Source organism: Helicoverpa zea, chromosome 8 (genome assembly GCF_022581195.2).
Source record: "Helicoverpa zea isolate HzStark_Cry1AcR chromosome 8, ilHelZeax1.1, whole genome shotgun sequence".
In the NCBI taxonomy this organism is placed as follows: domain Eukaryota; kingdom Metazoa; phylum Arthropoda; class Insecta; order Lepidoptera; family Noctuidae; genus Helicoverpa; species Helicoverpa zea.
In genome coordinates, this window is record NC_061459.1 from 2,390,559 (window position 1) to 2,416,553 (window position 25,995).

General features: G+C 36.2%; 1 protein-coding gene across 1 annotated transcript in view; it reads left to right on the forward strand.

Moving 5' to 3' along the window:
* The first annotated feature begins 3,235 nt into the window (after positions 1–3,235).
* LOC124632789 (zinc finger protein jing homolog) overlaps positions 3,236–25,995 on the forward strand; it is a 130,705-nt gene continuing 107,945 nt past the window's right edge. Inside the window, exon 1 of the mRNA XM_047167752.1 lies at positions 3,236–3,562. Coding sequence (XP_047023708.1) covers positions 3,243–3,562 — 320 coding nt within the window. The 5' untranslated portion in view covers positions 3,236–3,242. The remainder of the gene's footprint in view (positions 3,563–25,995) is intronic.

Here is a 25,995-nt window from a genome sequence, read left to right on the forward strand (position 1 = left end):
TTCCATTCGCGCTTGACTGGGCCGAAAAGAGAGCAAAACAGGTTGAAATGAAGATTTGTAACGAAAAATATCAAGGTCCTAAAGTGCCTACCGTATCCATAGATATAATATTACTAAACAAGATTGCGCACGCTCAAAATATATATTTACGAAAATGAACTCTATTCTAACGCAATAAGGTACTAAATTGGTTGCATAATACACAGAGGCAAATCCGAGCCGAGAGGGATAGTTCGAACGGAGGCTGTTTGTCTCTTTCTAACACCTTGCCAGCATAAAAAAATGTTGTGATCAAAAGTTTTGTCTTCCCAAAAACAATTGAATCACTTATATTTTTATCTTATTTTAACAATTGTAAGTCAACAAATTAATAACAATCGCATTAATTTATTCGTATTTATTATTAAAACATAAACAACATAAATTTTTATTTTGCTTTTTTTTATTTTCTAGCGGTAACCCTGAACATTCTTGGCGCGTAATCAGCATTTAAAATTTTGTTTATATTTTTTTGTATTAAATCAATTTAAACTATTAAAATGGTGAAAAAGTGTTGCGTTTCTACTTGCAAAAGTGAATCCTATGGTGGTTGCAATATATCGTTCCACAGGTTAGCTAATAATAACATTTTCGTAAACCAAACAACTAGGGTGCCCATGAATTCTTGTAACGAGTCAAAATATGGGTGATGGATTTTAAAACTGTTGTACTATTGTTATAGCTTCCCAAAAAATGAAGAAAGGCGACATAAATGGCTCAGCAGTCTATATATGAAGTAGAAATACAAAAAAAACAGTCTTCACTTCGAATCTTCCTGCTTTTATACTGCTAATTTCCGCTAATTATTAAAAGCCTTTTTTAGTATCTTAAGGTCACAAACTGCGTAAGTTAAAACTTCAATACTAATCTGTGTTTAATAATCTTAGCAAATTCGGATTTGTCTCACATAGCTTAATCTCATAGTCACCCTATTAGAAAGGGACAGACAGCCTCCGTACTAACTGTTTCACTCGGCTCGTTTTTTTGGGTTTATATGCGCAGTCCTGTTTACCAATATTATGTCTATGACCGTATCCACCTAATTTAAAAAAAAAACTTTCGTAAATGAATGCATACGTTATTTACCACACATAGGTTACCTAAGTAAGGTATTTCAAAGTATTTAATCAACAGGAATAATTATGTAGATACAAAAAGTGGGTGAATTAAAATTAGGTATAGTTCGGCCATTCAGAGAATGCGTTCCTGACACGTCGCGATTGAACTGACGACGTAACTTTGCAATGGCGTTGCAGTTACGATAAAAATATTTTTGCTGGTTGTTTACCGTTTTAACAATTGAGGAGCATTAAAACAACATTATTATATCAATAATCAATGAATGTTATTACGTCGTCAGTTCAATCGCGACGTGTCAGGAACGCATTCTCTGAATGGCCGAACTATAGGTACTTAAGCCATGAGCATCAAAAACCCATCCGCAACTCTGTCAGCGGGGATCGTACCTGGCTACCAAATGGCTGTCTGGCTGCATTGCCACAATCACGATTGATGATAGGTAATGCAAATTGTTTGGCCTAAGTACCTACCTACCTATCGACCTTGGTCACAAACTTCTCGCCTCAATAGGGCAATTAGAGATCGCCTATCGGCATCGATTTGTGAAAAAAATATGGTCAGTCCCATAAAATAGAATGGGGGTGCCACCCTATTTTTTTATGGCTGGAGTCTCGTCCTAACTTATCTTTTTAAATAAAACACTTTTATGTTATATTTTTAAGCCGATATAGCTCAGAGCTTACAATTGAATACGGTTTTATGAGCTACCTTTTTTCCTAGTTATTGACTGAATAAAAATTATTCCTGATATTATTAATTTGGAACGCATTCATTACCTACGTTTCACACGCATTTTTGGGCGGGTAATCCGCTCGAATCGTGCGAAAGAGACGACAATATAAGGGTGGATTTGTGGCAATCACCTGCTGGATAACAAAGGAAAATATACCGTATTTCTATTGAGTGAAGATTGTTTTTATGTTAGAATTTAAATCTAAACAGGTAACATTACAAGCCAATCAGGGGCCCGATTCTCCTAATTATACTTAAGCAACATACGATTCACGTTCGACTCGATTCGACTGAGATCCAATCCCGACTCGATTACGATTGAAACGTATGTGGCATTCCGCTATTTTTTCTTTGAAATAAACGTTTTTGTCCTTTTCTGTCATTCAATAATGAATCATTTGGCTGCAAATGATTTACGATTGCAAAATGATTGTACAGCAAACTACCGTATGGACCAAAATCACCAAAATAGCAGACCAATCGCACACCAATCAAATGTCAATCTAATACGATTGGTCTTTTATTAGTAGCAGAATGCCCGATATGGTTAAAACTGCCATTGCGATCATATTGCGATTCGATTTCTATTCGATTTTGACATTATTAACTTAGGAGAATCGGGCCCCAGGTAAATGATTCAATGAAACAGCTGTAGATAATAGAGGGATTAGGTACTTTCCTACTACCTATGTACCTTCAACGAAATTAAATAAACGAGATACATAACTAGGTATAAAAAAACGAATTGTAAAACCTTTTTCCTTACCTATGTATTTTATTCCCGCGTTTTGTTTGCTAAGCATAGAGGTTGAGACACAGACAACTAGAAATCTTTAATCATTTCTATGATCGATCGGATCGATCACACAACACCGTAGGAAATACCTACATCATTATTTCAGTGCCTAAATATAATATAGTTGGGTAAGTTTGAAATTACTCACATCGTGATCGTAAGTGTGTAATCGGAAATTATGATAATGTTCAAAAAGCTAGAGGGTGGAACGTGTCATTAATTTGGATGCACTTGTTAGTGTGGAGCGAGCGTAGCCGCGGCAGTGTGCGCGCTCGTCATTACGTTGCATTATTTGTTACGTTAGGGCTGGGATGGGCCTGTCCCTATCGCAGCCGAGTCCTACGCCATCCTACGCTCCCTTCTCGCGCCGGTATTTGAATAGGCTCGCGTTGCGTAACGCGCGGCCAATGACAGCGCCCCTGCACATGCACGGGGGCGGAGTCGTTACGTCACCGCGGTCTGCCCCCGCGGCCGCGCAGCCGCCGTGACGTCACGCCGCCCCTCGCGTCGCGCTCCGCTCCGCGCGCGACGTCAGCGCCCATGCTGCCCGTGGCGTCTCATGGAAACTCGCGACAAAACACTCGTGCGCTCAAAGATGGCGGATGGGTCGCCCGAGGACCGTGCCGGCCCGAAACAAATGAACGATTTAACTTTTTCCGCGCCCGATAAAGGACTTGGTGACACAAAAAAGTGCAGTGGCAAAACATTTGACGGCGATAGTGTAAAGTTATCGTTCTACAGGGAACTGGAAACGAGTGAATCGTGTGAGAGAAGTGATACGCGCGGCGTGGCCGCTAATCGCGCCGCGGTCGTCGGTTCGTATTCCCGAAAATCGTCTGATGCGAGCACCGTGGACGGCGACGATAGGAAGAAGAGATGTCTGGACAGATACGACAGCTCCGAGTCTTCTGACAGGTATGTTGTTGATTATTTATGTTAGCAAAACGTACGCTCGCGTTTGTTTCGTAAGTTTGTTTGCGGCCGCGATGTTCTGAGAGTCAATGCTCCAGTGACCGGAGGCTGTTTGATTTCGATGTCATGGCCATTGTGAAAAACTTTGGGTGTTGCTATGGCGGCTCTAGTTCGGTTGAACGCCCTCGGATAGTGGTGCTGGGCCGCGGTGCCGCGACGCTACGTATTACCATTTGAAATTGTAGACTTACAAAAAATCGGCCTCGAAAGATAGGTATTTCAATTCTCATAACGGTGGCATCACGAATAAACATGATACATTTTGTTACATAGCTTGCGTTATCTAATTGCTGCTACCTAAATCGTTAAGTAACTTGTTTTACGTACGTCCAGCTAGAGAGTTGCCAAAAATAATAACCTTGGCTTTTAATTAGCTTCTAGCTAACGGTAAAAAGCTCAAAAAACTCCAAGATCTAAACTTTTTTTACAGAAAACTTGTTCATCTTTCATCCTACGACGATTGTCTCACTCTCGTAAGATTATGAGAATGCTTACGTGACTTGTTGTCGACTGTAGTTTTTTAAATAAAACATCATATTTTAATGAAAATATTTCTGACCTACCCACTTACATGTTAGCACATAATTATTTTAATAATACCACTTAAAATATAAGTTTTTGGTATGGACAAACTGCTTTAAATCCATTGTAATTTACACACATGCCATATTTAAAATACTTTAAGAATGTGTAATTATAAATTATATTTCAACATTAATGATTACACTTAAGGGGCATTGTTTCAGGTATTACAAATTTTAATTTCTGGAAAAGTACATAATTAAGATGTTTCACAATACAATGTTTTTCTTTAAAACCACAAAACAACTCTATCACATCACCGAATTTGAAAAGAAGTTAAGTTTAAGAAAAAGCTGAAAGCATTGTAATAATAAAACAAAAGCCAACAATAGCATCTCTGCACTCAATTTATTTACTTAGGTATGTATTACCTACCTATGCCTTTGTAGAAAGTTTTCCATTCGCTGAAAACCAGTGTTACCCTTGTTGTAATTTAAATAAGATTTTCATTGTAATGTTTTCTTTTCATAAATACCATTTATTGTAACATTATATAAAATTAATGGCTTTTGGGAATTACACAAATGCTGAGCTGTGATGTACTCAAACATATTAAGTATTTTATATAATATCTGTACAATATTTATATTTGTTGCAGTGTAAATTGGTAGCACTTACAAATTTTAATTTAATCATACTTTTAATCTTTAATTAATGAGTATAACTTATTGAACTCCTTATAAGTTTGTCACTCGCATTCAGCATGATGTTATGATTTCTTGACTTTGACAACTATCATTGCAGGCGATAAGTGAATGATGCAAACATTTTAAATTCATTCAAATCTTCATCTATACTAATAAAATAAAGAGGATTTGGTTTTTGTTTGTTTAGCTCCGAAACTACTGAATTGAAAAATTCTTTAATAATTGTTAGAAAGCTACTCTCTTCCTGAGTAACATAGTCTATATTTTATCCCCGTACGGGCAGTAGTTCCCATAAGTCAGGTGAAGCCGCAGTAAAACGGCTAGTTATAAATTGTATTCAAAACAAAACTATTGAACTTGACTTCATTATAATAATATCAAGGTAAACTTTGGTCATTATCACGTCATGACGTAGAATTTGTCATGATATGATAAAAAAAGAAATCTCTTTTGTGTGTAGCTCTAGATGTTATCAAAGTTTGCTTTTGTTTTTCGTTATCTGGGCGGGATTACCTAGTGACTGGCTGACTTGTATTACTTTTGGTTGCTTTTTTAAAATAGGCCTTAGAAAGAGTTCATATGTTTATTTTTTATATTACAGAGTAGAAAATTAAGATGTGCATGACCTTATATTCTATTTTTTCTGTAGTTTACTAATCTTTGGTTATGAAATATTTTATGATATATTTTGCATTTTTTACCTACAGTCAACCACAAAAACGAGTGTTTTGTTTAGAAAATAATTGTTTATCATTTGTTACAAAGCACCTAGGTATTTGATATCTATATTTTAACTTATATTGTCATGATTAATCACCCTGACTATTTTTTATGTATTAATAAATAATAATATCTAATGAATTTATTTTAAGGTCTTAAGATTGCATGTTTTGCTTTTATCAGTATACTAGTACATAAAATGAAAAAAAAAAGAAAAATATTTATTAGAAGTAACAAAGTGTAATATCTAATAAATATTTTTCATTTTTTTCATTTTTTTTTTGTGTACATAGTTGATAAAAATTTGTTAATTTACTATAGTCTTGACTTAGCACTTTTGTTAAAAGATAGCTAGTAATAGTGATAGCTTAATTACAGCTTTAGTAGGCTAGTTGTAAAGAATTACATTATTACCAAGTTTTTTATATTAACTTAACATATAAAACACATTTTTAACTTATAAGTAAATAAAATACAAAATTAAAATATTACAACAAACTGACTACTGCTTTAGTAAGCGAGCTGTAAAGCATGATACCACAGTTAGATAGCGTCGGTTAAGTGGCGATATGTGGGTCACCAATACCCGTGATAACGTTGGCGACATACACGAATTTAGGTGTGGTTGGTCCCGGTCAAATATGTGATAAGTCGATTGTTTTGTAATTGCATCTGTGTGTTTGCTTTTATTTATTATTTTATATTGATTATTTTTATATTATATTACTGCCAAATTTCATGAAAACCATTCAGTAGCTTCTGCGTAGAATAGGAATATTACCTACTAGAATTTAATAATTTCTATGACAGTTAGAACCCCTTACGAAAAGTATACAGGAGTATATTGTAGCTAATTTCTGTTCAATGTTTTTTGTTTATTTATTTTTAGTGTGCTACCAGTATTTGCACGAGACTGTACCATTTTATTCGTTAGTAGGTATATTGTTAATATTAGAAGTAATTTTGTGAATCATTTACATTATTTTCTTAATGCATTCTTAAGTTAACTTCACTTGTAACTTTATTGCTGTTGCTTTAGTTACTTATATAAATGTTAACAAATTAATTACTTATGTAAGTACCTATGTGTATACTGGTATGGTGCTTAGCTCAAAGAAATAAAAAAGTTTACCTTTATCAGTGTCTCCCCTTACAGGCATACTTAAAATAACATAATCCTATAACAATACAACAATAATTTCAAAGTAAAAGTCAAAGTCAAATCATTTATTTCACTTAGGCCTTTACAAGCACTTAGGAATGTCAAAATTATAACTAAGTTTGATTCTAGTTGCCCATTCCAAAAGTAGCTTCCTATGGAGAAGAACGGGCAAGAAACTCCATGGTTACTCTTTTTAAAAATAATATGGTATTACAGTTTGTATGTATTGATACATACAGTAACAGCATGCAAAGATCATGTAGAATCGCAAAGACAAATGAGGATAAAATGACTGATTGGTTTATATTTCGGTACAAAGTTACAAACAAATAATCAAAAGATGAATACAATTTTACTTGCTGGTGTAATTTTAATTTGTTAATTAATTAGATATTGTCAGTATGTCCTATGGAGCAGGACCAGCATGTTTCCAAGCATTTTTATCTTGAATGTAATCTTCTAATTTATAATATGCTTGCTTACAAAGTGTGGCTTTTATGATTGAATTTAGAACAGAAATAACCAAACACTTCTAAACATTCATGCTCAATTGCTCACATTCTTATATCTCAAGTGTTAAGAACCTTACCGTATCAGAACTCAAAATGTCATACTTAAGCACTTATTTCAAGCTTAGCTGGTACTCCCAAAGCACTTAACTCAGTATGTCAAAAGTTTTAATGACACATGCTATTGACAGGTGGTCACAGGTGCACTCAAGTGGTATATGACGTCACGAAAGTACTTTTGAACTGATAGGTAGGGCGTTAATGTAACTTATACACATTATAGTTTATTTTGTTACACCCTGAAAAAGTTTCTACATATAGTTTTGGTAGCATTTACTCATTGCTCATATAATATGGTACAGTCAAACATGGTATAGCACAGTACAAAAGCAGAAAGGAAATAGTTGAACATTAATTAAGCCTTATTGGCATACCAAATTATTTAAAACTACAATCATTTCTTACACGTGTTCTATTTTCCTCGATTAAATAATAATTATGACTGCTTCCAGAATAGTCAATTTTCCTTTCAGTAAAGGCTATCTCTAGTTTTAAAGGAAAAGTGACGTGACGTCTATTATTTTAGTTACAGCTTGACTTTCCTCATAATGTGCGCTTAAAAATAGGTAGGTGTACATGTGTGTAGGTATATAATGTACTAGCCGTTTTTTACTAGCCGCGTCCCGTAGGAGCTACTGCCAGCACCGGGATAAAATATAGCCTATATTACTCGCAGATAATATAGCTTTCTAATGGTGAATGAATATTTTAAATCGATCCAGTAGTTTTTGAATTTATCCATTACAACCAAACAAACAAACTCTTTATAATATTAGTATAGATGTAATCACAACGCGGCTGTATTTGTTGACAAAGTATTATCTGGGGTTGCTGAACTGAGATGCACCTAGTTGTATAACAGCCAGTTTGTGTCATTGTGCTTATTGATAAGTCCAATTGAGATATAACGTGGTACATACGATAGTTGAATATCTACTTACATAAATAGGTACATACTTACTACATATGTACTTGTTCCTACATAACTTTTACATGTGTCACACTTGTTTCTAATCAAACTCTGTTTTTTAACCCCCGACGCAAAAACGACGGGGTGTTATAAGTTTGACGTGTCTGTGTGTGTGTGTGTGTGTGTATGTGGCATCGTAGCTCCCAAACGGATGATCCGATTGTAATGCGGTTTTTTTTGTTTGAAAGGAATGTCATTCGGGAGTGTTCTTAGCTATGTTTAGTGGAAATCGGTTCAGGTCTTCAAGGTCATCAGCTCGTTTGTTAGGTGTGATAGGAATGTTACACGCTCAGTTTACTTGCAAGCATATGTGGGATCTGAAATTTGAAATACTAATGTCTTCTGGAACCACTGAGCTGGTCTGCTGTTAAGACACGAAGATAGGAGACGTAACCCTGATCTGCCTTTTAGTAAACCCATCGAGTTTGGGCTCGTTGAATTTGTCTTGACTGGTTCTCTTCATGTTTCTAATTGACGAGAACCTGATGCTGGAAATGGGATGTGGCGGATGAAACCCTAGAATGGTATATAACCCTGGATCACCAAAGGTTAATCTTTATTGTTTCTCAATCTGTGCAATTCTCCCAGAGCCAGTTTGCCATGAGGATTGTTAAACAGCTTCCTTTGGCCGAGATCGCATATAGCGACCCCATCTTAAAATAAAATAAATTAAATGAAGGAAAAATTAAGTAGCTCCTTCAAAAAGCATGAAATAAAATTAAATTATAAATTTAAAAAAACCCCCGACCCAAAAAAAGTACGCAATTATTATGACAAAAGGTTAAAAACGCTAAACCCTATAAAAAGCAAAAAATAACTTTTAACACTACGTAAGTACCAACTAAAGCATGTCAGACTAAACTAAATTTTGACGTGTCGGGGGACCGCTTTTTACCTCCAAAAATACTTACATAAATCAAATGATAGGTACCTACCTAATTACAACATTTGTATATAAAAAAACACGAATCTTAATTAGATAATTAGAGCGGTCCCCCGACACGACAAAATTTAGTTTAGTCTGACATGCTTTAGTTGGTACTTACGTAGTGTTAAAAGTTATTTTTTGCTTTTTATAGGGTTTAGCGTTTTTAACCTTTTGTCATAATAATTGCGTACTTTTTTTGGGTCGGGGGTTTTTTTTAAGCATATCAGTTAGGTAGATATTATTTTCTGAATGTAGTACTTTTTTCAGGAAATAAAAATAGGTTTTTGTTAGTAGGTACCTATCTATTTATACAGTGTGTTTTTATGATGAAAATTGATAGTTTTAACGTACTCTACTGATATCAGTAATACCATGAAATTATTAACTAGGTATACCATAACACAGGTGCCATTTTTTGACCACTTCAACTAAATCAAGGATTCCAGAAAACTATGATTGTAAAATAACACACTTATTTACTCATACTGACTTTAGTAAACAAACAAGTTCTACTGAAATTTTAACGCAATGGTTTTCGTTAAATATCAATTCGATAACGTTTATCTAGAGTTCAATATATCGATAAGGGACACTTGAACCATGCCGTGCGTTATCGATTCATAGCTCACGTAACTATTTCGTCGATATTATGTTGTAATTTTTAACGTGGCAACCGTAATCAGATCGGTCTTTCAGTATGAGCTGTAAAACTGAGACATACTGTGGTTTCCATAGTTTCACCATAATAGACCTTCATATTCGTTGTTATCGAAATATCTTATCGATAACTTTTTTTTCTAATATTCTTTACCACTGAACCTTTATTTCAGAAAATATATGTATAGATATTTCCAAAAAGCATTATCGAACATTGATAACCCTGAAACGAATCCAAGTGACCTTATGGCCCAAAATCGTAATCTTCTATAACTCTGCACATCTCTCACATTTCCAATATCATCGATCCTATTACGTTTAATCCAATGCCAACAAAAGCCGACTTGCAATACTTAGGTATTACAAGAAATAAATCTCAATTGAAAACCAGGAATCATGCCAAAACAATTCAAACACAGCTCCATAAATTACAAAACAACCCAGGCACCAATACTAGTCACAGCCACACCACAGCCAGAACGTAAAAACACGAATACAAAGCTAGCAATATTTTTGCTGAACTGGCGCGAAAGTTTTTAAAGTGACGTGGAAATCACCTTAGAAAAGGAACAAAGTTAGTTGGCGGTCGGTAGGTAGTAGGGCATTCACGCGAGCCTAAGCCACAAAGGGTGAGTTGTAAAATAAAAAGTTAGGAGTTCTAACCGGGCGTGCCGGGGGACAGCGAACGGGTTCCCGGCCGCGCAATGGTAAGCTGCTGTTTATACGACGCCACTTTTCAAAAGCGACCGGCTCAAAAACTTGTATCTTCTACAATGTATTAAATAACGCCTAGAAAGTAAAGTTTACCACCTGTCTTAACGACGAACATTTTCTTTTGTGACTGTAAGGTTATATGTAAATGCGAAACATAAAATAGTAACAGCAAAAAACTCAAGTTGTAAAATTGTTTTCGCGGGAATATAAAAACGTGTACTTTGTATTCAGAGTAGAATTCTTTGATTTTCAATACTGAGAACGACAACTGAGAATCATTTTCGCGGTATTCATGAAATTGAAATCACAAATATCCATAAAATCAGCTGATATTCCCAATCAAATCAGCTGGATACGAGCCCTTATGGCATGTACTTACCGCGGTGCAGCACGCAACCGGTCGGTCGCCCCCCGCGCGCCCCCCCGCCCCGCTGTCATTAGAAGCGTGCGCGGGCGCATTGGCCCTCGGCCGTTGCGCATGCCCCGACTTATGGGCTCAGAACGGTGGATGTGATTTGATTTGAATTTCGGAACAGCTTGCCTTTTAGTATAAGGCCTTGTAGAATGCAAGTAAAAACTTAACGATCAGAAAAGCATCGGAATTGGAAATTGTGTTTTTAAATATTGGAGAAAAAAACTAAGCGAGGATTTATGCTTATTGGCATGAACTGGAGTGGCCTGTATTGTATTGTAAAGTCGCCACAAAAACTAAGAATACACCGATGAAATTGGCGAAGCTATCATTTTAGAAACTCGATTTCAAAAAGCACTTAAATTATCTGAAGAGCCTGTTATGGTTTTATTGGAGGTCAATATTAAAAATGAATATATAAAAATATTGCCAGTAAATCACACAAAGGACCTAGACCTCGTAAAGTTCCTCGACCACTGCAATCGTAAGAAAGAAAGAGGGAGACAGAAAAAATGATTACGGCCGGAGATGATACGGAATTCCTGTCTTTGTGATGATCACGGCATCGGCACAGACAAGTTTGTAATAAAACGACACTGGTCCGGTCAGGTAGAAACTGAGTCATCAACGCCAACCGTGGTCGTTCAACTTTCATTATTGTTTATTTATATTTTTATTGTTCGAGGTTTGACGCGTGCGTACTGCCCAAGTCACAAGTCGTAAAGCAGACGAAAATCTACCAAAATTGTCTGACAAGACAATGGTTCCTGCCTGACTAAAGGGCACCGTTAGACCATTGTTGAAATTTTGGTCTTCAGTGGATGTGAATAAATTGAATTGAGGATAAATTGTAACTTGGCTGTGACCTTTTCCTTTTATTATTCTACAATCCTAATTACTAGATATCGCTCTGGAGCACTTAATTGGACATATTGTGTTATTCACATACATTAACCTTAGACGAATTCTTTATCTGATAAGTCTGTATACGCAATCCATTTGCGTAGTCATATGTAAACTGCGTCATGTTGCGATTTCATAATCGCCATATATAGCACAATATCACGTTGTAACGATTATTATCATTTGATCAAAGATATGCCGATTGTAGCGCAAAGTGCAAAGATTTCATGACATCGCCGTATATCTACCTCGTCATCATTGGTCAACTAGAAAACCTTTATTGCTGATCACTTGGCCTACGGTCATTTTACATAACGGCACTTATGTACATAAGTATAATGCAAGAAATCAAACCTACTGCAATTGAAGTCTGCACACTAACCTGACTCGGAGAACGTGGAATGTAAATAACCTTGGAAATACTCACCTATTCAGTATCTGCCTGATGTCTGCCTGTCTATCGTTTGTTTACTCTGAGACTGAAATATTGACGAGCTCTCCGTGCACCCTTTACAGCAATATTTTTTCATTACACCAGTAATTTTATCAGGCTTTGAAACTAAGATCTCTTTGTTTGAGCATATGGCAGGGCGATAACTTACACCGACATTCTACTGATTAATGTTACTATTGTAACATCAAATAAGGTATAACAAACCTAAAGTGGTCGTTTTATTTACTACCAACGTTATTTCTAAAACATTTTCAAGTCAACATAATTGGTGTTAACAAATGGAACGAGAAAAATAGCCAATTAAAACAGGAAAAGTTTTATCACGGGTTTTTGTCTGAACAGTCAGTGCGGAAACATCATTTGCACATATTTCATGGTATTTAATTGCGTGATTAATGAGTTTTAGTTTATCAAGCAGGGGAACCACATCCTTCCATACAATAACTCCTGCCGATATAGTTCGAGAACGAGTTCTAAAGTTCAACTATAAAGTCAATTAATGGACGAGAGCAAATCAACTCGAGAACACGAAATATATCGGACATCACGATTCGAAGTGAAGCCATTAGTACCACCAAAATGGACCAGAAGTTTTAAGTTTCCATCCCACATAGAGTATTTCTCACGTGGTACGTCATAAAGAATCAGTGCAGTCAAAGGGCAGTGATGTACAAACTGGTTCCTCGCTAATGCAATTATCGGTTGCTTCGTCGAGACTGCTCTAAGTGACCGAATGGATACGTGAAAGAAGACCGTGTAACGTTTAAATGAGAAAACCTTTTATGTTTGTGGTGTTTGCCTCTATATACGAAGCAAGTATTCCGTTAACTAAAATGGAACTAAGCTCGCAGAATCGCAAAAGTTGCTGTAGTTATAGCAATAACTAGGAAGGAAAAATACAGTGCTGAATTCAGATAAAAATATGCCAAATAGGGTCTCACGTATGACGCGTGAATGATAATGGTGTCTACTTGGAAATTACTGGTTTGAGGTTTTTCCAACCGGATGCCGGACGATCATTAGAAATGTTTTGAAATTCGTCATGCCCGGCTTGCCGGAAGTCGTTTTCATATTTGAAACTTTCTTGTTAAGGTCATTTTTAAGAGTTCAAAGTTCTTTAAGAGCGTATAGCGTTTTATAAATTGTTGATTTGGGCGTGGGTGTACCCTTTAGGCTAAGTGATTTAATAGCTTATGATTTGGAACGGTCTGTCTTGAAATATCATCATACTTCTCCGTTTTTTGACCATATCTAATCATACACTCCTCATGTATTCTTAGAATCTGTGTCCTTTGTTTTACCAAGAGGTCAATTAAAAACTATGTTTCATATTTTGTAGTTTTTACCTCCTATTATAAGCTACAATTATATTATTTTTCATCGCATAAAAATCGATACTCGGTTTTTAATATTATAAGGTATTTTTCTTTTATAAGCGAGCAGCTGCCCCTATGCAGCCGGAACACACCTGCTTCAGTGGTCCCAGTCTCTTTCACCTTTGACATTTCACAAAAATGTTATGGCGATTCGATTATTTATTGTGCTTATAGATTCTTTATCTATAACTTCATAGCATACATCGCTTAAGAAATTTTAGTAGCTTCGTTATTACCGGGACAACTGTACCCACGCGTTCTGTAATTGACTCGTACACATGTCACGAACTACGTTTTAATGGTCAACTATCTCTTTGTTTCGAAAGAATACGATAAAAATCTTTCTCAGCAGAACTCCCACTAAGTGTCGTACATATAGAATTTTGATTTGTATGTAGCGCTGATCCTTGTCAATTACCGCCATTAAAAATTTAAATACCGATTACGAAATTTTAGGGTTAGGTTAAACGCGTTCTATAATTAGCGAATGGTCGGACGATCGGGCGCGGACGATTCTCTGGTACCCTTTGTTATTATTTAAATTATAAACGATTAGTCTACCAAATACTACGCTCGAGGCGACGCGTGTGCCTCTACGTCATCCTTGCATTTGAAACTGCGATTTGGCGATTGTTTTTATCTAGTTTTTATTTGAAGGACGGGCAAGGACGACCAAGAAATTAGCCGAAACAAGTTTTTGTTCAGTGCACGAACGCTATAAATATATTTTGTGAGCAGTTAATATATTCCGTTTATGTTATTGACCTTTACATATTGTCTGATTAGTTCGTGTCTTCGTGATAATAGTACGTCTGAAGTTCGTAATAGCTTCGGTTATATTTTAGTAAAGCCAGACAATGAGAGACGTCTTCCGAACCGAATACCATTGGGGTCCCGGAGGGAAATTGTAGTTAGACAATACATTTGACTTTCCAACTGAACGTCGGAATGTATCTAGCAATGCGATGCACGTCTGGGTATTGGGTGGTTAAGAGATATTCCTTCCGTTGTATTTTTTTCCATACATAAGAAATAAGCCAGGTCAACGAGTGCATAATCCTAGTTCGTGATTGAATAGTGAACTTTTTTCTCCGTAAAAAAATTCAATAGACTTTGCTGTGTGCAATACCTGCATTTATTCAATTTGGGGATGTTCCGTGAGAATTCTTTTTTAAAACTTTTACTCCAAAATATCTTTTGAGAATTTTTATTTTGAAATAAAAAAAAGGGGTCATGTTTTGAATGGTTGGTCTAATATGGCGTGCACACATAGCTATAGGTGTGAACGTGAGGTATTCGGGGGCCCTCTATACGTAGGCAGCTAAGTCAACAATTTATTGGAGCCCATCTATCAAGACAAACGTCGTCGTATTGTCCAATTGCATTCCTCGTATTTCAACTGGGAATGTAGTGAGCGACAAATTCTCCACACCAATAATTCCTTCGTAAATTCTAACATATCTTCCAAATTAAGAAATGTAATGAACATTTCTTAATATACGAGTTAATTTTCTGAACGGATATGTCGCGGTCACGCCGGGAGAAAATAGCTCTCTGTTCCGCGGTCAACGATCTGATAACTACAGGATATGATTGAATTGAGAGATTGCGATATTGTTCACAAGGGTCTAGGATTCTTTGATATAAAAGTTCATACCAAATGATGCGAAAAAGGTATTGTAATTGGTATAATTGCAATTTAACTAAACAAAACCTCCTCTCTTAAATTACCAATTTGTATTATCCGCTATCCACGTATTTGTACAACAAGCCTTCGTTCTAGAACTGTTCGTATCCATACCTCAATATATTACACTGGTCAACATATTATTATTATTTTTTTGGTGCAAAGGTGAAATATACAATTTCTTGTAGAATATTTGATACATAATCGAAGTCCAGAACATAAAGTTGCACTAGCACGTAGGGATTTAGAGATATACCCCTCCTAAAGTAACAAAAACGCGTGTAAATTTCACCTTTGCACCAAAAATGCTGTTGACCAGTGTTATTAATTTACCATTACACAGTCTAATTTCGCGTGATATAATACGAGATATTTTGCCCCAAGACTGGGGGTAAACACCAATTAATCCTGGCAACACGATACATTTCAAGGGTGGAGGGGGCCGCTGATGGCAGATTGCTGCATAATCCCGCTGCATTTCTACTGCTTCCGATGCAATCGCCCAAGAGAGGGCGTTTACAAAGGGGAATCGTACTATGGACATCACAGGGGCTAATATATTTTTCTTTACTTCATTGTTTGTCGAGAAATCGATGAAATCGTATGTGAAACCTTTTCCCGGATCTAATACAGCGGTTTGAAAATAAAGCTTCAATTACGGGGAATTTTATCAATAGGATATTCCTGAAGATAAGATGTCTGCTATTTAGTAATTTTCATTGTGATAATCGCATAATTATAATCATTCATGACACGATTACCTGTAACATATTTTATGAGTAGGTACCTAATGGTGAATCTACTATTCTATTTTTAGACTTCTATTATGAAAACTATGACTGTATCGAACTTTATATGCTACTCTAAAATATAACTGAGGGGATGATCCCCAAATTCCACAATATTTTCAAATGTTTCCTTCCCTAAACATTGTTTCATTTTGCTACTTCACGCTCATTGTCATTCGTCGTGCTGACTTGACAGTAACCGAAATGCTTTTTGGAAGCTCACAAATATCAGTTCACTTTACATCCAGTCACGTAGGCAGAAGTTTCGAACTTTCTCGGAGTTCACGATTGCTATCGCGCCCTTCTCGAGAGACTAAAGGTATTTGTTAATTACCCCGAAACGCAACACTGTTAGACGTTCAACTTCAAACTACAAAATTAATTCCTTATCTCATATCTTTACATAAACTCGGTGTACTGAACTGACGGTTTTCGCATACAATTAGTGAACGCCCGAATAAATATTTGGTATACAAAACATGATATATTTTGAAATAAGATTACGTTTTAACATCGTGAGTTAACAAGTCAGTGTAAATTATTGAGATAATCTTTTATGTTAGATTATAATCTTTAAAAGATCTACGTCATAAGCATTTGACTGATTCTAAACGAAAAAACAATTGAGAATGTATATTTTATTGTAGTAAGTAGATACTTTTAACAAATACTAATAATATGTAGTGCTAAAATATACCCATAGCACATAAAATTTTATTGCTTGCAATTCCGGATTTGTTGAACCATTACAGTAATTTAATGAGCTGGCTAACTGTAAAATAAATGGACTAATCCAATAAATACATTTATATCACCTTGACATGGCTTAACTTCTAGAGTGGTGAACGAAAGATTAATAAGAAGGATTATGTTCTGAAGTTGAATTTACATTAGAAGGGAGGGACACCTCTATCGATTCATAGCGACAGAATAATATCAAAAATAAACTTCAATGTAGATACAAATTAATTCTATTAACTGAGTCCGATATCTATCACAGTTATTACACTAACAAGCAAATTGCATAATTACGTGATTAAAATTGATGTTGTAATTCAATCGATCGATATTCGAAATATTTGTCTCCACACCTGCGCTGGTACTTCACTAATGTATTTGAGTTTATAATCGCGGAATGTTAAAAATTATTAAAAAAGTCGCATTTAGATCTATATCAAGACTCGTTATTTCGATAAATAACTGTTGCGTTCTTTACAATAAATACCTAACTGAAATAATAAGAGTCAAAACAGTTCAAGCAACGAATTATTTTGTACTATGTATCGGCCGAAAAAGTTATCCGTCGATGAAGTCAATAAACAAATCTCCGGACCAAAAAAAGAAAAAAAATCGATAATCTTAAAAAAATACATTCGAATCGATAGTCGAGTAGGATTCCGTATCGATACTCGCTGCGATCGCCCACGATAAATCAGCGTTCCCCGCGCTCAGCTTGACCATTTTATTAAATTCCGCGATTAAATGCCCGCCAGCAACATTAAACGAAAACGTTTCGATATTATCGCGATATCTCGACACCTCGACTCACCTCGCCCTGTTTATAATTACGAGTTCGCCTCGTCCCCTCGCCGTGCCGGGGTTGCATAGCGAGCGAGAACGACGCTTAGCATAGCTCAAACCCGACCCGGGCATACCGCTGTAACCAACGCTTTTTGTCATAAACTCGTCTTCCAACCAAGGTTTGTTATGGAAATTATAAACGTAAACTATAAAAACATTCTCCTTCTATAGTTTTAGTTTTTACTCCTCCTATATTTGTACCATGTTTACTCGGATAAGATGGTATACCGAGCCGTTGCCACTTTTTAACATTGCTATCTTGCCGAAGAAAAACTGATCATGCAATTAGGTAAAGCTTTACCACGATAAAGTCTAGTCTAGGCTACTTATATTATCTTAATTGTATAATTTAATTCTACGAGTGATTTATTCAATTTAACACTGACTACTAAGCTCTTCTTTGTTCGGTACAATAGCGTTAAAATTCTGCAAATTAATTTTAATACACATTTTACTCTATTCAGAGACTAGACAATCAAATTCGGGAAAAAGATAAAATAAAGATTACAATGTCAGTTCTCCCATACTTACCATTTTAACCCTTAAATGCATGATGATGTATATGTTATGGACCAAGTGATAAATTGGGCAGTATACATAATGCCCGGTCATTATGAAAAATGCCCAATATGAGAGTGCAATTTGATAATAATTATCCAATAATCAAACTGACCGGGCACTATACATATTGCCCGTGACCTTTTGGGCAAAGTAATACAAACATATTTAATTTCATATTTTGTATTGTTATTGACATTTAACTTAAAATAAACTAAATATTAAACCACTTAAATAATCAGCCTCATGATTTGGATTAATTATGAAGGACTTCTGCCTTAAAAATCCACTAGTTTTTGCATTTAAAAGTTAAGGAGAGTCATATTAAAAATATAACATAAAATATAATTACTTTACAACATATCTTTGTTTTATAGAAATTATTTATTATTATAAAACAAAATAAACTAAAGTTTAAGCAATCAGATTCATTATTTGGCATAATTAGCATCTTCTCTAAATAAAAGTCAAATGAAAATATAATTAAAATAGGGTGCTATTTAAACAGGCTTCTTTTTAATATCGTTATTCGCCCCCAAAAAATTATGTTGCCTTCTAAATTACTAAGTCAGCCACAATTAACGAGCATCTGAATAATACTATCTTAGCCACTAGTTATCTTCTAATAAATCACTCGAAATACAACTCAGCATGATGGTTATTTTTTAGCATCTAAATTTGTAGCACGCATTCTAACTAAACTAAAGTAAACTTCTAAAATACTATTAAATGACATCATAAAATATATTTATTTAGCTTCTAATTTTTTTACTCAGTACGTTTAAAATATAACACATCCCATATTAATTGACCCAGCATGGAAGTAAGCATGCAACATGCAGCAAGCATGGCTTCTGTCACGGCTCCGGCGCTGCGGGGCTCCGGCGGTCCCATGCGAGCTTGTCGTCGCAGATGGTTTTCACGCTCACCACCGCAACTTCGGCTTGCTGCCCGGCAGAGCCGGCCAGCCTCAGCCGCGGCGGCGAGCGCTTCAACTACCTGCGCCTTAGCTCGCAGGCCGCCTCGCCCCTCCGCGCCTTCGCGGTTTTGAATTACACTCTAGGGGTAGGGCAGACAAGACTACGTGGAGTCGGTTTTGCAGCGATTCGTTTTCGTCACTTACTTCAATTTTTAATACAATGTTTTGAATCCAAATTAAATTCTACCATAAAAAAACAAGCCAAGTAAAATGAGATAAAAAAAAAACAAGGCCGAGTTAGTAAATTAGATGACAATTGTCCAATAAATAATTTTGTGGCTAGACTTATAATTTCCCATTAAAATAGAACATATAATTTGCAAAACAATAATCATAAAATATGTAGCAAGTAACAGGATTTATTTATTAGAGCAACTGCCACCCTCGCACCGCGTAAAATATGCTTTATTATCAATTTGCCCAACTATCATGTAGCAATATAATAATGCCCGTACAATGTGAAAAATAATGAAGTTAAGATAGTTATTAATCACTTGGCCCGATAAAGCTAGACATTATTCATAATGCTCGGGCATTACAAGTAATGCCCGAATTAATCACATGGTCCATAACATATATATACATCGGTGTTTTCGTCCTTAAATAATTTTAAAACGGTAACTCAAATACAGTATTTTTTACTTTTAATAGGTGTTAAAAATATTTATCTTAGTTTTTGAATTCAAGCTTTCACAATATGACAGTTCACTTTCACATTGTGAAAGAAATTCACACACACGAATCGATTACGGTGCAAGATGCCCAATTGTAAGGGCACGACACAATGGTCGTGTACCAAATGTAATGTAGGTACCGTTGTGTCTAAATCAGAGAAACAACTGTTTCAAAGATTTTCATTCACTGCAGTAAGCCTAATTCCATAATTAGGCTATTTCTAATAGCATAGTACTTAGGCTACATTATTATTATTAACTGTAATGCATACTGATGTAGATCTACATCAGTAAGTTTTTTTTTATAAAAATATACTTTTTGGAAAATAAATATTTTTTTCTTTATTTTTCCCTTTATCTATGTTTAATTACCTACCTGTTTCAATTTATGGTATTTAAAAAGGTAAAATCATGCATTTAAGGGTTAAATAAACATATTCCTTGAAAAGATTCTACAATATTATTGAACGAAATGCACAAAATATTTCATATCGAATTGAAAATAAATCATCGCCAATATGAAACGTTGCCAACGTGAGACGCTCGCGAGAAAATTTAAGTGCTCAATTACATAAAGTTCTATTTCACGGAAACGTCAGTTTGCATAAATTTTACTATCGAAGATGTATAGTTTAAGATAAGTTGGTGAAAACTTGTTCAAATATTGCAGCATTTAAATATTTCTGTGGGATATACAAATTGAAAAGTAAAATGTGCAAATAACAGGGCGAGCACCAGGCAAAAAGTATGTATGACTTAATATTTAGGGGAATACAATTCTCTACTAACTGTTTGAAATTGTGAGTTAATTCATTAATCTTCAGGTTGCTTTAGGTTTTTTTATACGGACATCTATTAAAATGTAAAAATCATAAATATCTCTACATATTTATAAATACTCTGATACAAAAACTCTCACAGCACCTTCACTCAATAAATATATTATTACTTACATAATGATTTATAGTGGTTCCGTGGCAGCCCAGCGCCCTTCGACAAGAATTCGGGTCCCCTTGCAAGCAGGTGTGACTGCCGGTTTAGGAAACCCCCCCAAATGAGGAAAGTTACGGGACCTGTTCCGCTAATGACAATCTTTGGACAATATGAACAGGAATTACAACATTACTTTTTTGGCTACACAAGGATTAATAATAATTTTAGCATTAAATATTTTCATTCTGAGACCCGGTTCGAACCTTACCCACAAAATATTTGATGTTTATTTGACGGTACATATCTTTAATGTTACAATTAGGGCTAAGGCGTAATCATTAAATCATGATGATTATGATATAAAATTATCTTGAATTACTCATCTAAAATCATTGCTTATGTACTTGCCTCTTGGACATGACTTCTACATTTCTTGACAAAGGAGGGCGCCCATTATGTGTGAATGTTTATTTTATGATGTGACACTAACGTGATCTTGAAGTGGACGTACGAGAGGTTTAATGACGTCATTAACGTCACAAACACTAAGTGGTCGCCAGTTGGGAGAATTACGATCTTCACTGCCGACGCCAGAATATGTGACCTTTAATCGTTAAACCTAATTTAAGATAAAACTGTTTAAAGTACGATAAACGTCCAAATAATTCTTGAAGCTATCAGCAAACCCAAAAGCTCTTTTATCTTGAAGAAAAGTTAATCTGTGATATTTGAATGTTTCCATTATGATGGCGTCATTTCCATTGACGCCATCTCAAAAGCAGCTGCACGTAAAAAACTTATTTTTCTAAGACTAATTGAACACCTGTTAATAAACTTGTTCATCTAATCCGGAATTCCACCACAACACATTAAGTAACACATCTAAATACCAAAATAACACATGCTTTTGTTGAACAAAGCGCATAAAAAGGCGAGTGCTGACAACCCCGGAGGCTTGCTAACAGCGCATTAATAACAACACCATGTGCATAAGTCAGGGCACGCGACAACATAGAAAGGTCTAACGTCATCGACCTAGAACATCTGCTTCATACAGGCTGCCTCTAGAAATATCACGTGTCTGGAAAATGTGGCGTGAAGAATTTTATGCGTCGACGGCCGGTGCAGCCTGCGTGAGAGATTTTATACGAGGTCCTGTCCGGTTATCGATTGGATAAAATATTTTATAGGCTCATCATTATTTTAATGCCCTTCCGGCATCAAGCGTTAAAATAGAAACTTGAACGTTCATTTTAATTTACACTCACAATATCTCTTCACAAATCAAGGAGCCGCTATTTTTAAAGATCAAAGCCCATAAAATAGTGCATTAAAATTCTACTACCTATTTGATTCAGAGACAATTTATAATCTCGCAGAGGGAATCAATTTAATTATCTGCGATCAACAATGAGAGTATATACCATGCTTTTGTTAGTCACCGGCGCAGTTGTCCTGCCCACCCTCATGGATATAAAGTTATCGCGTTAGTGTCCATTAGCAATGCGAACGTGCCCCGTCAGTATACAGCTGCCTTAATACTAATAGCCTGATAAATTGTTATTATTGTTTCTGCTATAAAATGCTAAGGGGATGTCCCGATGTCCGCGATCAAAAGAAAGTGTTTGCAAACATCGAGCTTATCGAAGATTGTTTTGTGTAAACGTATTTCATTGTTTTATTGTCAATCGAAAGTTTTTGTTCAATAGTAATGATGGGCAGCTGTAGGCGCCGCGGGGGAGAAATGTCATGGCTTCACTCATTATGTGGACAGGACAATGAGGATCCCTGCGATGAACTCATTCTGCTATTTACTCTGCGACAACATCACCGCCCTCGCCAAATGTGCGTGCGTGCTATCGACCCACTATCTGAGTACTGTAGCGTTTTTGCCGAGCAATTTTGATAAGATATTACTATAGTACCATTGATAATAAATCATCACAATTTATTTTATCGCCATCCCACATATTCTGAAGATTAAAAGTGTGTTTCATCAACTAAAACTGTAATGATAAAACAACGAAACTTTTTTTCTGTATACATTACAAATGTTATGAAATTAAGGGCGTGTTTGTTTCCTTTACCGGATACTCGGGACAGGGAAGCGCTGTAAAAGGAAGGCGACGACGAACATCAATTATGGCGAACGCTTAAATTGGAAGCTACACACCGTGCGTAGCCTGACACCAAAAACAAAGAATATGCTGTTAAAAACTGAAATCGATTACACAATTACAAAGACTGCGTGGTTTGATTTATGCGTTGTCCACGTACGACGATTGCATAATTGAGGCGCCTGCACTTCAAACTGGTTCGATATTTCATAGTAGCATTTCGATTTTATACGTGTTTTTTGCGGCGGGTGCGACATTAATATGCATTCGAAGCGCGTGCCGTCGGTCAGCTGTTTCTTCTATGCGGCCGCAAGCTGCGCGCTCCGTAAAAGGAAACAAGACTCGTGGATGGATTACGGCGATTACATCGCAATTATCCGAGCGAGCCGAGAGCTGCCTACGTAACATTGGAGCACTTTCGCGATCTTTGTTCCGCGCGACATTGACCTTGCCGCGCGATTCTTATGTAATGTTTTTCGGCGCCCGCTCCGTTGCCATTGAACTTCGTGTTCTTTTCATATACATGCGTAAACACGCGTCAGTGATTACCTTGTGAGGGTTCATTATCACATTTAGCACCGGCACGAACATTTCGTGGACGTAAAATAAGCATCCTCGTGTTGAGTATAGTCACCGCCATTGGTATGGCCGCGTCGTAACGCGATATTCGCATTCGCATGCGCTGTGCGATCGTTTTTATCGCTCGCCCATGCCTTGACGAGCTCTGCAGATGGCATTCACGATGCAGGCTTGAAGTTTTTACTGTCACCGCCTCAAGCTACACTTGGACAGTTATGTCGCTGACTCCTCAAGAATCTTTAATTTTCTTTGGTTATGTTTGCAACGATGGAAATCGTATCTACGTTCGAATCTGGAGAGTCCGGTTTTCTAATGAGAGCACGTCGCCCGCATTATTGGTATAACTGTGTTTGCGCTGCGGGTTGGGTATTTCACAGCCTGTACTCGAAATCTTTTCCAAGTTGTGAGCACAGCGTGTGTCTTCCGGACCCTTAATTCTTATTTTGTTTATCTGGTTGGGTGCACGACCATGTGATAATCCCACACTGGCGCTCACGGTTGAATATAAAACTAAGTGTAATTGTCCCATTGTCTATACAGTTACAGTTACAGCCTTTTTATCGTCCCACTGCTGGGCACAGGCCTCCTCTCTCACGGAGAAGGAGATACCACTGAAGGAACGTGACGCATTTGGGAAGCATAATGAAAATCAGGTTCAATGTAGGTGCAGAGTAAATAACAAATTGAGATGAGGTAAAAGACGCTAAAAGGGGATGAAACATTCGCGGTACGTTGGAATACTATGCTATCGCAAACGAAGATTTGTAGGCCACGCCCTGTTTGTATTCTGGGTACGTACTTCTACAGACAATTTTAGGTATAGACGAGCCTACACATGTCTTCATAATACCGCCTTGTCACTTTAATGATAAGTGGCTGACGTAATTCACAATTCTCACGTGTACACTACACACCGTACAACAATCCGCTTCGTGCCTTGAATTTTTCGGTATTTCACAATGTCAATGTTAGTTTCATTGTCACTATCAATAACGAGGGAAATCGCCGATAACATCCTATCTTCATACCTACAATAAAATTTAATCTTAACATAATTAGAACAACGCCTACGATATTGAACAATCGAGTCAAGATTAGCGATTACTTAATTATTTCGATGACTAACGCTTATTACGATGTCCTGTTTTAATTTCATAACGGCTGATAAGCTAATCCACTTAGCCTACTTGAAAAGAACACGGTATTTCCATTAGCTTTAGGTGCAGACTCGTAAAATCATAACATAGTCGTTGGGGTTGTCAGGAATGCCTTCACCATTAATTATGTACGGTCCTCAGCAGAACAGGTAGCTTCGACACTTGAGACGTCTGGTGGCAATACAAGATTCGCCCGCGGTGCTGCCCGTCGCCGTGGGTGGTTTCGCCAACCGAACTATTGAACTTTAAACGATAGCAAAACAGAATTCCTTATAAAGCCCTTCAGAACGTCTGTCTATAATGTTGAAATGTTTGCTTGAAAATAAATATGTATCCAAGTTTTGAATTCAAGCTATTTACACTTTGTGATTGCCCAACTTATTGAAATACTTTTATCAATGTATCGCAAGTCAGTTAGACCGGGCAACGATCTAAATGAAACTACAAACACCACACCATCCCACAATGTTTTAAAACCCGCAAAATAATTTATCTTCTTTGACCTACGCTCCCTTGAATAAATTTTATTATCGGAACTTGATCCCTATAACAAATAAATCAAACATGAAAAGAGGTAGGCTTGACCTTTTTCAAAAGTTCATACAATACTATTTTATGGTGTCTTGATGCCATCATTTATTTCCAATAAGTACAACACTTTAAGTGGTAACACCAAAGCACAGCAATAAACATTAAAAATACTTATGTAAATTAAGCTTTTAACTCTATATATTTGTCATGATCTAGCCATTTATTTAATTCAGAAAGATAGTAACACGCGACCTTATTGGCTTCTTAACAAATTTGAGTCTACTAAGAGTAGATAGTACACACTTTTTGATGCATAGAACATGGGAGGCAGAAGTTTGTGCAATATGTACCTGTGAGGGAAATGTTTATAGAAGTGCATCTTATTCATTAGCATATAAAATATAGTCTGTGTCAGCATTTGGAGCTCAATATACACACCTATCAAAAAAGTCTTAAAAACTCCTCAAAAGGTCAATATCAAACAACAAGTGTACCCGAAAGTTTTTCGTAAGTTACCCAAATTCATTGAAGGCATTACAAATGATGTCACTTAAAATAATCTCTAATTAACAAAATCGTATGTTGTATCACAGTAATTACGTTAGGGTTGCATGCGAATAATTCAAAGCAAAAATCCCTGTCATTAGTGGAAAATTACTGCTGTCGTCGCCCTTTCGCCACCCCTGCACCACTATCAC